Source organism: Trachemys scripta, chromosome 5 (assembly GCF_013100865.1).
Source record: "Trachemys scripta elegans isolate TJP31775 chromosome 5, CAS_Tse_1.0, whole genome shotgun sequence".
In the NCBI taxonomy this organism is placed as follows: domain Eukaryota; kingdom Metazoa; phylum Chordata; order Testudines; family Emydidae; genus Trachemys; species Trachemys scripta.
The window spans coordinates 126372616-126385347 of NC_048302.1; the positions used below are offsets into that span (position 1 = coordinate 126372616).

The 12732-nt window shown below is 46.2% G+C and overlaps 1 protein-coding gene across 1 annotated transcript; it reads right to left on the minus strand.

Annotated features, from left to right (window-relative positions):
• Positions 1-1242: 1242 nt before the first annotated feature.
• Positions 1243-11036, minus strand: LOC117878371 (T-cell surface glycoprotein CD8 beta chain-like). The gene is made up of 5 exons (XM_034772543.1): positions 10625-11036; positions 5831-5929; positions 5167-5259; positions 4449-4485; positions 1243-1962 (listed from the first exon to the last, which is right to left on the minus strand). The coding sequence occupies exons 1-5, from the start codon at positions 11034-11036 to the stop codon at positions 1950-1952; spliced, it is 654 nt and encodes a 217-aa protein (XP_034628434.1). The 3' UTR covers positions 1243-1949.
• Between the last annotated feature and the right edge of the window lie 1696 nt (positions 11037-12732).

The window sequence follows — 12732 nt, forward strand, 5'->3', positions numbered from 1 at the left end:
ATCCCTGAGCTAGTGAGATGATGGCTAGGTCTATCCAAAACACTCAGAAGAAAGTGAAATATCTTACGTAGGTTTTTCCCTACCCACCTGTACAAGTATGAGTCTTTCTTTTCCACCCACAATGTGGAAATGAGGTTTACTGGCTCCCTTTCTGTTTGACTAAATGCAGGTTAAAACATCGGTGGCTTCTGCCTGCATTGGAGAAGAACTACCCTAGGCACAGCTCTGGGGATTACTTCCTGAAAAACAACCACCCGCCTACTACGCGTAAGAAGTAAGTATGGAAGCTATTGTGCTTACTTCACTGAGGAGGCGGTTGGTGGTGATGGTGTGTGGAGGAGAGAACCGCCAAGTTCTAATAGGCCGGAAGAGTATTGCTAACAGGTTTGGAGCATAGAATCCACGGGCGCATGTGAAACTAGAGACCATTTCTGGAGGGAGGCAGTGTAGCTTAGTAAACAGGGGGGCACTAAACTAGCAGGCAGGAAACATGGGTTCTATTTTGGGCTCTGCTATTAACCTGCAGTGTGACCTGCCCTCTGTATCTGTCTTGTCTGTTAGACTGTAAGCTCTTCAGGGCAGGGACTCTGTCTTAAGCCTGGTCTACACAGTTTTTATTCCGCTTTAAATTTTTCATTTAAGGATGTGATTTGTGAAAGAGAGAGAACAATACCCTGTATTTACAGGAGTACTCTGTACCAGTATAAGCACCTTCATGATGCCAATATTATTGCATCCACGCTAAGGGGTTGGACCACTTTAACTAGACCAGTTTGGACCGTATCTAATTAAAATGTCAGAAAACTGTTTTTAATAAAGCTCTTGCTTTATTTTTATAGTGTCAAATAGCAGGGACCCCAATCTCAGCTGGGGACACTTGATGCTTCAGTAATACCAATAGCAATTTATTCTCCAAGCAACATCAGGTGAAAGGTGGTCCTAGGCCTAGACTTTTTATAGCAGCACGCTTGGCCATGAAGTACATAGAACTCAGCGAATAGTTGTTTTTTTTACTTCGGCAGCTGAAATGAAAACCTTGAAAAAAATTACATTTAATTTTAGGTTGAACTTTTTGTTTGACCTGCCATTTTTTTAATTTTGTTTCATTTTTCAGTTTTTTTGAACCCTCTTGGTTTTTTCTTTTTCAAATAAATCTCCCTAAATTTCTAAATGAAATCTTTCCAAACAAAAACTCAAAACATTTCATTTTGAAAATATCAAAATGAAACCGTTGGACTTTAAAAAAACAACATTTTTTTCCCCGTTGAAACTGTTTGCCAAATTTGATCCACATTCGTGAATAGTTTTGATTGGTCTGAAGCTGCATTTTTCAGTCAATAAACTATTCATCCATAAAATTTTGCCGAGCTCTATAAATATATTGAGAACCACTCAACCTCCTAGATAAGTGAATTATCGATTCTGACAAAAGGCTGTTCTGAAAGTGACCTGCACATTCAATAAAATTCTAATCAATTGGCTTTAAGAGAAAAAAAGAATCTAAAATCCGCTCAAACGCTATTTTATTAGGTGGAATTGAATGTACAGAGTGCCATGAAGCTCGTCAGAAGAATTTTTCAGTACATTGTACAAAAACACTATTTACACAATATTGTACATGACAATACATCCAGCAAACCAGCGGTTATTCCTGTAAGGTGCCGAGGAGCCTCAAAGCCCGATGACTTTAGAAGGAATTGAAGGCATGCAGCAGGAGGCAGTTGGCACTTTGCGGGACCTGACCCTACAATTTGTAAGCTGTAGTAAGTGAGAGAATACTAAATATAACTGTGGTAAATCCCAGAGAACAAATATCTACTCTGCATTTCAAGTCTCAGATTGTTTTCCATAACATTCCTCCTGGCTCATGTGTTCCAGGTGTTGCTCTCGTGTGGCATTTACAGTAGCTATCTGATGTGCAACATGGAAGAATCCTCCAGGTATTCATCTTACTTAAGAACCCTAAAGTACCGGGAGATACAAAGATGTTAATTCTCTTGGCAAAGAGTACATGCCGCAAAGCACAAAGGTCCAGATCCTCCAGGTATTTGGGTGCCTGACTCTCATTGGCTCTAGTGGGATTTACATGCCTAAATACTTTGAGGGTCTGGGCCAAAGTCCAGGAACAAAATAGAAAATACTGCCCTTTTCAGACTATGCATTACTAGAGTCCTAGTAATAATGAACAAAAAACAGCCTGGCAAAGGGGAAACTGAGAACAATGAACAATCAAACATGATGGTGCTAAGCTAGCAAGTCATTTGTGACCCAGAACAACAGTTAACAATGGTATGTGCTGATCCTACATCAACGAGGGCTGCACAAGCAAAGCTACCCGAGCAAGCCTTTCTGTGGCTTGATTCCTCTGTAGCACAGAGTCTACATCCCACTTGCCTTACTGACATGAGCAATCCCACTGAAGACAATGTCTTAAGGGCCCTGTATGGAACTTGGTGGTTTTCTCCCTTAGTCTCAAGGTGGAGCACAAGATGGCTGCTTTCCCAAGCAGGCTCTCTGGGGGCTGCCCAGTACTGGTTGCTGCCTCCCAATCCATAAGTGGCATCGTGATCATGGAGCAGAATGCACTCAGCCCTCCCCAGCCAATAACAGAGGGAGTGTGTGTGTGTGGGGGGGGACACTCTCCTAAACTGCAAGGTCTGGGGAGCACGTTCTGGGGCACTACCAGCTCCTGAGATAAGTCTAGCCGTTACTGCAGTGGGAGATGGTGTTCCTTCTGTCGCTGCCCTACTGGAATGGCATGTCCACCCAGCAGACTCCTATGGACTGGGGGTGGGGGGCAGCAAGAATTGGATGAAGGGAGGCAGCCACCTGGAATGCAGTCCTGATGACTGGGGCAGGGGGCCATTTGAGCCAAGCAGGTGAGGGGACAGGCTAGCAGGGCAGGGCAGAGAAGGTGCACAGGCCTCTGGAGCTCAGTGGGGCTAGATGTGGCTCTTGGAGCTGGAGTGAGAGTCCTACTTTCAGGAGGAGGAAGTTCATGGATTTTTTTCTGCTTTGTGAACAACCTCTGTTAAGGTTCACCAAGGGCCCATGGGAACATTTTCACATGGCTCTGCTATCATGGAAAGACTGTCACTGTGGTTCATCATTCTAGCCCACCCCCCTGCTACTCTGTTATCCCAGCGTAGCAAGGGTAGCGTTAAATGGCCAGATTTCTGGGGCTTCCTTTCCCCCTCCCTTAGGAGACCGTTCCTCAGCTGAACAGATCTCCCAGGCATCTTTGGACATAAAGGCCAGCTCTTCCTTTTTACTTTCATTCAGTGGCTGACAGTCATGCCTCCTTCGCAGTCAGTTATCCCTTGCTGGTTGAGAAGGGGAGCAGCTGTAGATGAACATCATTTTTGGGTGGATAAACTGTGCTGAGTTTTGCCCACATGCCACTACTCACTTCCTGTCACGTACAGGGGAAGAAACCACATCCAGAGCAGCTCTCAGAATATCCAGCTGCTCGGGCAGGATTTAAAATGTGGCCAAGGCATAGAGACAGGGCCTGCGCTTCCATTTAGGTGACCTAGGTGGTCGCCTAGGGCACCAGGATTTGGGGGGGCGGCATTTTGCTGCCCTCAGCAATTCGGCAGCGGGGGGTCCTTCCGCGCTCCAGGTCTTCGGCGGCAATTCTGCGGCGGGTCCTTCACTCGCTCCGGGACCCGCCGCCAAAGTGCCCCGAAGACCGGGAGCGCGGAAGGACCCCCACCTAGGGCGCCAAAAACCCTGGCACCGCTCCTGCATAGAGAGACTCCAACTAAGTTTGTACAGGCTGGATCTTGTTTGCCAGAGGCACAACTTGGGAACTGGTCTGTTGCCGTGTGACGTGTCCTACGTCTCTGTGGACCATTCAGTGCTATCTGCAGATGGGCCTGAGTTGAAAGTTCTGATTCAGATCTGAGCCCCTCCGAGGTTGGGAGTATTTGAGGATCTAGCTACAATATTCTGTCCAGATGCCTGAAGCTGTGGCGAGGGTGTGGGGAAGGGAGTTCTGGCCTGAGAGTTTGCTTTCAGCCCATCTCTAGTGATAACAGGTCCATGCTTAAGCTTTCGGCACATGAAACAGCCAACACTTGGGGAGAAAACAAAGAGAAAGTGCCTTTTCTGGGCCTAGCAATAATGGGGTGAAAACTAACCCACCCTGCAGGAGGCAGCCAGAGGGGAAAACATACAGACTACTTCCCTTTCCTATGGGATGCCTTCATTATCAGAGTCGAAGGAGTTGCACAGACACACTGAATTCTGTGTGGTGTTGAGTGCTTCCTGTGAGGTGCTGAGAGTCCTCAATTTCCACTTACTTTACCAGGCGCTGAAGACACACAGCAGCATACAGGAGGTGCTCAGCACCTCGTGGGATTGTTAGCCCTAGCTCACGCATGAGAAAAGCACAGCTGTGTTCTTTGCAGCGTACGGGGCTGCAGAACGCAACCAAGAGCACTTACTGTTTCTTGAAGTGAAGCCGCAGTCTCCTGCGCAGGCCTGAAAGGAGACAGGCAACAGCTCAGGTCAGGAGAACAGTTCCTTGGCTCCTAGCACTCCCACCCCACAAGGGCCTCTCTTGAACTCCTGATATTCCCTGCTCCCACTCCCAGACATCTCTGCCTCCCCTTTCTCCCGCTGGAGCTGTCCTGCGAGGGATTCCCAGCCTGCAGCTGCTCCTTGAGGCCCTGTCTGAAGGGTGCAGATGCTCCTCAATGCTGAGATGAGGAGCAGAAATGTGTGAGGGCCGCCATCTTGGCTGATGCATCTGGGATTGAACTGGGGACCTCCAGAGCTAAAAACGTGAGCAGTTGAAGCGCTGTAGCTGGGGGTTGTAACAGATGCATATTCTCCGTGGATCAGCGGAGAGAGGGGGCCTGTAACACATTCACCACTGGGATATGTGTGCACACAGCCCCAGGCTGCATGCATTTTGGGGGGGGTGGTCCCTGTGGGATTTGGGGTGGATGATGAGTTTCCTGCGAGACCTGTCTCCCCCATCCTCTGCTTCTTTCCCAAATTGATCTTTGGACCCACCAGAGGCTCTCTGCAGGGTGCTGGGTCAAGGGAGAGTGCCCCCTTCTGAGCAAGAAAGGTAAGTTCCACGCATGGAGAACCCCCCCTCAGAGGCGTGAAGAGATCCGGGAGCAGCGTGACCCATTTGCTGTGCCCAGCACTTACGCTGAAAGCGACGGATGGCAACAACCAGAGACAGCAGTAAAATAACAGCACATGCCACTAATGGGGCCCAGATGAAGCCGCTGCAGGAAGAACCTAGAAACCAAAAGAAACATACAGTGCGTATTACAGAAAACAGCAGCAGCTGGCAGACTATGCCGGCTACACACAATACCTCTGACAGAAACTCTCCTGAGGCATGGGAGGGGGCACTGTGTCTCCAGATCCACACACAGATCTGTCCCCTTTCACGCAGAAGGGGGCTCAGCTACCTCAGGGATACAGTCCTGCCCTTCCCTGCCGCCCCCATGGGACCCCTCCACTTCTCCATAGATCCAGGCTCTGTCAGACACAGACATGAACATAACTGCTATTAGCATCAGTGGGAGTCATGTGCCTGTATCAAGGGGAGAGACCAGATCCCTGTGCTTTTATATACCTTGCATGTTTCAGTGAAGTGTTTCATGACTCTGTGTCAGGGCCCAGAGAGTGCCCTCCACTTCAGTGGAGTCACTCCAGAGTTACATCGGAGCAGCTAAGAAAATGGAATATATTGAGGCAGCTTCATTCCTAGTGACACTCCATTGGTTTAAACCGAATTGCACTCAGGATCGATTTGGTCCACGCTACATTTTGCAAAGATGCCCAGCGAAAGGCAGTGCCCTACCTTTCATTTTAGCAGGAGTTATGTTGGAGGTTTTGCACCTGGGTTTTGCTGGGGGCAGCGTTTTCTCTGTAGGTTTTTCAGTGGAAGGCAAAAAGTCGACTGAAATGATGAAAATAGGATTAATGTGACATAGCACAGAAGACATTTAAACGACACACTAAGAGTAATGAGGAAAAATCTTTGACAATCTTTAGGGCTAAAAGGAACCCCCCCCCAAATGAACGGAATTGTTGTAAAACCCCAAATGAACAAAATTGGTGCACTCTTGTATCTCTCAATAACTTTGTATAGAAAAGGTTGAGGCTTGGCAAGTGGTTAGATCATAATATGGGACAAGGAGTTTTGACATTTAGGCCAAGATTTTCAAAAGTGAACCCTGATTTTGGGTGTCCAGATTGAGACACCTTAAAGGATCCTGATTTTCAAAACAATACTAAGAATTTACTCTCTGAACAGCAAGGCCCTTTAATGTGTCTCATGGATTATTATTAGCATTTGTACCTTGGAGCCCCAGTCAAGGACCAGGACCATGTTGTGTTAGGGGCTGTACAAACACAGAACAAAAAGATGGCTCCTGACCCACAGAGCTTATAATGTCATTCCAAAACAAGCATCGTCAGATGGATATAGACAGGTTGACTGAGGCATACAAGGCAGCAGAGACAATACTGGTCGGCAGGCTCTGGTCACCCAGCACACCAGCAGCATAACCTTTGTCACGTTTCTTGGAAGCCTCATGACGAAAGAGAGTTTTAAGGAGGGTTTTGAAGGAGGCTAATGAGGTGGCTTTGGGGATGTTTACAGGCAGGGCCGGCTCCAAGCACCAGTGGACCAAGCATGTGCTTGGGGTGGCACCTGGAAGGGGGCGGCGCTCCGGCCGGCTGGGGAGAGCGGGGCCATGGCGGGCTCGCCGCCTTCCCCCCGGTGCTCCGGCCAGCCGGGGAGAGCGGGGCCGTGGCAGGCTTGCCGCCCTCCCCCTGGTGCTCCGGCCGGCTGGGGAGAGCGGGGCCACAGCGGGCTCGCTGCCCTCCCCCCAGTGCTCCGGCTGCCGGGGAGAGCGGAGCCGGGGTGGGCTCGCCGCCCTGCTCCGGCCGGCTGGCAAGAGCAGGGCCGCGGCCAGGCTCAGCACCCTCCCCTGCTGTGCTCCCCACCGGGGGGGCCAGGGGCGGCGGGAGGCTTTTTTGCCTTGGGCGGCAAAAAAGCCAGAGCCGGCCCTGTTTACAGGGAGCAATTCCCAAGCCTGCCAGGAAACACTGTGAAAACATGAAAGTATTTGTTTGAAAATTTAACAAGGGGATGATAGAGGCTGGGCAACGCGGGCTGATCAGTGACAGGAGTCGATTTTTCAATACCGAATTAGAGATGATAGGTAGGGTGGGGATAAGGTGGGGTGAGTCATGATGTAGGGCATCCTAAATCACTAGTTGCTTTTGATGATCTTGGCCTTAGAATGCATGTGTGTGTGTGTGTGTTTTTTTTTTTTTAAATGGCCTCTAAATATTTAGGAAAATAACTAGTGTGAAGGGACCTGATCCTGTTCCCATTCCATTCAATGGGAGTTTTGCTGTGTGGGTGCAGAATTGGGCCCTTTCATTATTTTTCTAAACACCGTAATTACTAGTCATTAAGTTTCTGAAGAATTTGAATAACATCCAGTAGAACATCACTGTCACATTGAATTTCAATGACCTCAAATTCTGCCCATATCTGGTAGGTGAATTTGTAATTATACAGGACCCCAGATTTCAGTGAATAAGGTACTACTCAGTGTTAGTAAAGAGAGCAAGATCTAGCCAATAGCATTTAAAGAAATGCCCAGTATTACAGTATACTGAATGAACAAGGGCAGTGATATCATGCTGTCCTGGTGGAAGAAGCATACTGGTAGCTATCTCCTGAGCTGTAACACTTCCTACCAGGAATAGTACTTACCACTGGATATAGCCCACATCTTGTAATAAGTATTTATAGGATCTGGCCCTAAGATTGGGTTAACACATTTTCTGCTACATTTCCAAACCATATCTTGCATTTTACAGTATCACAGGTTATTATTTTCCATGATAGTTGAGAAAGTGTGTGTGTGTGTGGGTGGGTGGGGGGGAGGGGACTACCAGAAATATATTTCTGCACAAAACCCTATATTGGGGCTCGATCCTGCAAAATTCGCTAATCTAACTTCAGCTCACATTGTCTTCAGTCTAATATGGACTGAATATTTTCCACGTCTGTCATAAGGTTTTGGCCTGATATCCATCATGGTAGTATCCACGTACATATCACATCAAACCAATAGCAACAGCACCATCCCAAGGGGATTCAAAACATCTCCGACTCTGGTCCCTTGTCAGCGTATAGAAAGCTCTGTTTGGAGTAGTTTTTTGCTGACTATAACAGTGATTAAATAAGGCCTGTGACTTATTATTGACTATATGAGTTATAATTTAACATATTTATCTCTCTAAGAAGTCAGGCCAGAAAAACCTCTAATGACAAAAAACAACCAATCACCCAAACACGCCTCCCCCCATTATACAAATACAGATAAAATCTGATCATTCAAACATCAGTTAATGAAAAGTCTGGGCTATCCAAAGTTCATTTCTTTCCCTCTGGAACTGAAATTCATATAGAAACTACAATTTATTTTAATGACATGGACATGCCAAAAGTGTCAGATATCCCGTGAGACATCTGGATCATTGGGATTTACCTGTATAACTTCTTTCCTATTTTTGTTAAACTACTTAACAATAGACATTAAAAAGTGAAATCAAAGAGTATTTTGTCACGGATGCCAAAGGAAAAAAGAAAAAACTCCCAGGGAAGCGTGATTTTGCTTACACATGATAGGGGAACCCCTGTTTCTTTAACTAAATCTCTTAGGGTTTAGCTTTAAATCTGAATGTTTTCATTCTGACTGGATGACAGCACCATGTTTTCGAAAGCACAGTTTTTGTGTAGGGCGCATTACTATAGCTGCTCAGGTAATTCTCCTCTGTCTTCAAAGAGCTTTTCTTTCAAGTAAGCAAGGATAGAAAAGGGACACACTTAGCCAACACAATGGCAGTAAATGCCAGTGTATTTATTTGCAACAAGGACTGGGGATTCTTCAAGATGGAAGACTGTGAACATTTTAAAGCCAATGACCATAATTATACCCCTGCTAAACATACACTTTAGATTGAAGGTTTTTATCACCTTAGGACGTACATAGCTCCAAAGTGAAGCCACGAGGAATGGTTTTAAGCACATGATCATGTACTGTGATCAAAGTGCAGTGCTTTTTCTACCCTTTGCTACATAGTGGAGAGGCTGTGGATTGAAGAGTATTGCTGAATGCCTGAGAATTTCAAAGAGGTTCTCAAAGGCCCTACAATAGGATAATATAGCTCAGATCCTTAAGCCCACATAAAGTCCCACCGATTTCAATTTAGAGCTCACAAAAGGTTTTGGCCTGACAGCCCCGGGGACTGAAATTCTCTGTTTACGCACAGAACAGACACAGGCAGCACTGTCAAACCAGCAGTCGGAGCCAGGCGGGTGGACCCTGTGCTTCTGAGGAGCGCCACAGATTTCATCAGCCCAGCACCAGGGTCCTGCTGGATCAGATTGCAGGAATCAGCAGTGCGAGCTTCCCCACACAGATACACCAACGTGCCTCAGCTCTGACCTAGCGGGACCAGCTCTAGGAATCAGAAGGTAGGTCAGTCTCCATGGCCCCATCAGTCCTGAGCGCTTTCCCCGCTGAGACTGCCAACCAAGTTGCCAGGGTGTGCCAGGTGTGACGGAGAAGGAACTGGATTGAGACCCATTTCACACGGGGTCCTAAGCAGTCCCTGGATGGTGAGAGCTGTCGGCTGTTATCAGCCTGTCATGACTTGCCAGGGGAGACCTGGATATGAAAGGCTCAGTATCCCGTCACCAACCCTCTGAGATAGATGTCAGCCCCCCCAGGATTTAATGGGGGTGTTAGGATATCAGTAAATGCCAGGTGAGAAACAGAATCAGTGCGTGAGAATAAACTGTGAACTCAAGTGGGGAAATAATTCAAGTTAAGAGCAAAAACAGCACTGGAATTAGAGAAAGATCTCCTATCTTCCAGGTCTAGTAGCGTTCCTTTGAAAGGCTCCTTTACACAACAAAGATCAGAGCACAGCAGTGCTCATGCTGTGATCAGGACTGAGAAATGGACAGTGGACAATGGACAACTTATTAGCAGCCTTATAACACTGGAAGCAATTTCCCTACATTTCACACAGTCCTGTGAAGGGACCTGTGATCATCTAGTCTGACCTCCTGCATAACACAGGCCATAGAACCTCCCTGAAATAATTCCTGTTTGAACTCGAGCAGATCTTTTAGAAAAACATCCAGTCTTGATTTAACAATTGCCAGTGATGGAGAATCCACCACAACCCTGGGTAAATTGTTCCAGTGGTTAATCTCCCTCCCTTTTGAAATTTCACGCCTTATTTCCGGTCTGAATTTGTCTAGCCTCGTATTCAAGCCAGCGGTTATTGCTATACCTTTTTCTGCCAGGTTTTTCTGGCTAATATAGTCTTTAGGATCTCTTCAAGCACATTCCAGGGCCCAAACCTTTCATGCCTTGCTCATGTGGATAGTCTCAACGAAAGCAATGAGAAAGGCGAGCAGGATTTAGGCACCGATTTGTGCCCAGTTACCTTTTCTATCAGGGTTATTTTTATTATTCTAACCTTTCTATTGTAGCAGCATCTCAGCCAAGCCCTGTGAGATTTTGGAGTGGATGGGCCAGTCTGAAACAGCACTTACCCACGCTAAGCTCCGTTCCATTGCCAAAGAGCAGCTCCGAGGAATGGGAGACAGCGCAGTAATATGTGCCAGCGTCTAAATGCTGAAGCTTGCTGATCTTCAGAGTGTATGAGTTCCCAGAGATTGCTTTACTCACATCAAACCTGTCTTTGTCGATGTTGTTGCTGATGGTGCGTTTCTGAAAAACACTTGAAAATAGTACATACTGGTAGTCTTGGCTCTCCTTGCTCCATCGGTACCAATAGATTCCTGATTGGGTAAGCTGGTCATTTTTCAATGTACAGACCAATTCCATCGTACTGTTGTTCAGGGCTACAATACGTGGTGGAGTCTGATATATAGGTGGGGGTTTCTGGCAACCTACAAGGAAGAAAATAACATGTTTATGGTCAAGATATTTATTTCTACACATATTAAATAAAGGATTTCTTTGTGAGCTTAGTAGTTTCTCTGTTCATGGAATTATGGGGGTCACACAAATTAGAGACATAACAGACCTATTAGGAAATCTAGCCCCTATTTCAGGGGTAGGCAACCTATGGCACGTGTGCCGAAGGTGGAACACGAGCTGATTTTCAGTGGCACTCACACTGCCCGGGTCCTGGCCACCCGTCTCGGGGGGTTCTGCATTTTAATTTAATTTTAAATGAAGCTTCTTAAACATTTTAAAAACCTTATTTACTTTACATATAACAATCGTTTAGTTATATATTTGAGACTTATAGAAAGACCTCCTAAAAAGCGTTAACATGTATTACTGGCACACGAAACCTTAAATTAGAGTGAATAAATGAAGACGCCGCACATCACTTCTGAAAGGTTGCTGACCCCTGCCCTACTTCATGCCAGTGGTGGATTGTTCCCTATTAATCTTCTTGCCATCCCAACATTTTGTAACCAGTGCTAGATACTACCATGGGTGGTGCTCTATACGTACCCATATAGACAGGTAGAGAAGATCACAGCTAGCTAGCTCTATTTCTAGTCCGATGTCCAGTCCACTTTTAAAAATCCCAATCAATGGGACTTCCACATCTTGCTTAGGGAAATTATTTTTTTTGCCTTTCCTTCTCTTTGGTGCTATGCCATTCTTTGGGCATGTTTCAATTTCTTTTGCCAGTTCTTTTCAAGCGTGTTAGCTTGTTCGTTGGATTTTCTCTGCCTGCAAAGGCAGCAAAGAGGCTGAAGATGACCCCAGATAAGGTATCAAAACATGCCAAAGAAGAACTACAGCTCACTCAAGTGATAAATGCAGCAAGCAACACACATAAAAATAGACAATATACTGAAGTCAATGGGAGCTGAAGGCACTTGGCTCCCCAGAGGATCCAACCCCCTTTGGGTTTTTATGCATTAATATACATTTATTCATACTGTAAAAAGCAACAGAGGGTCCTGTGGCACCTTTGAGACTAACAGAAGTACTGGGAGCATAAGCTTTCGTGGGTAAGAACCTCACTTCTTCAGATGCAAGTCATCTGAAGCTTGCATCTGAAGAAGTGAGGTTCTTACCCACGAAAGCTTATGCTCCCAGTACTTCTGTTAGTCTCAAAGGTGCCACAGGACCCTCTGTTGCTTTTTACAGTATGAATAAATGTATATTAATGCATAAAAACCCAAAGGGGGTTGGATCCTCTGGGGAGCCAAGTGCCTTCAGCTCCCATTGACTTCAGTATATTGTCTATTTTTATGTGTGTTGCTTGCTGCATTTATCACTTGAGTGAGCTGTAGTTCTTCTTTGGCATGTTTTGATACCTTATCTGGGGTCATCTTCAGCCTCTTTGCTGCCTTTGCAGGCAGAGAAAATCCAACGAACAAGCTAACACGCTTGAAAAGAACTGGCAAAAGAAATTGAAACATGCCCAAAGAATGGCATAGCACCAAAGAGAAGGAAAGGCAAAAAAAATAATTTCCCTAAGCAAGATGTGGAAGTCCCATTGATTGGGATTTTTAAAAGTGGACTGGACATCGGACTAGAAATAGAGCTAGCTAGCTGTGATCTTCTCTACCTGTCTATATGGGTACGTATAGAGCACCACCCATGGTAGTATCTAGCACTGGTTACAAAATGTTGGGATGGCAAGAAGATTAATAGGGAACAATCCACC

What these genes read in the sequence shown, in the direction of transcription:
- LOC117878371 (XM_034772543.1), bottom strand. Translation starts at nt 11,036, where the DNA reads ATGTGTAGAAATAAATATCTTGACCATAAACATGTTATTTTCTTCCTT. An exon ending in TGGAACGGAGCTTAGCGTGG is followed by an intron (nt 5,930 to 10,624) that starts GTAAGTGCTGTT and finishes TCATCATTTCAG; the next exon opens with TCGACTTTTTGCCTTCCACT. An exon ending in AACTCCTGCTAAAATGAAAG is followed by an intron (nt 5,260 to 5,830) that starts GTAGGGCACTGC and finishes TTTGGTTTCTAG; the next exon opens with GTTCTTCCTGCAGCGGCTTC.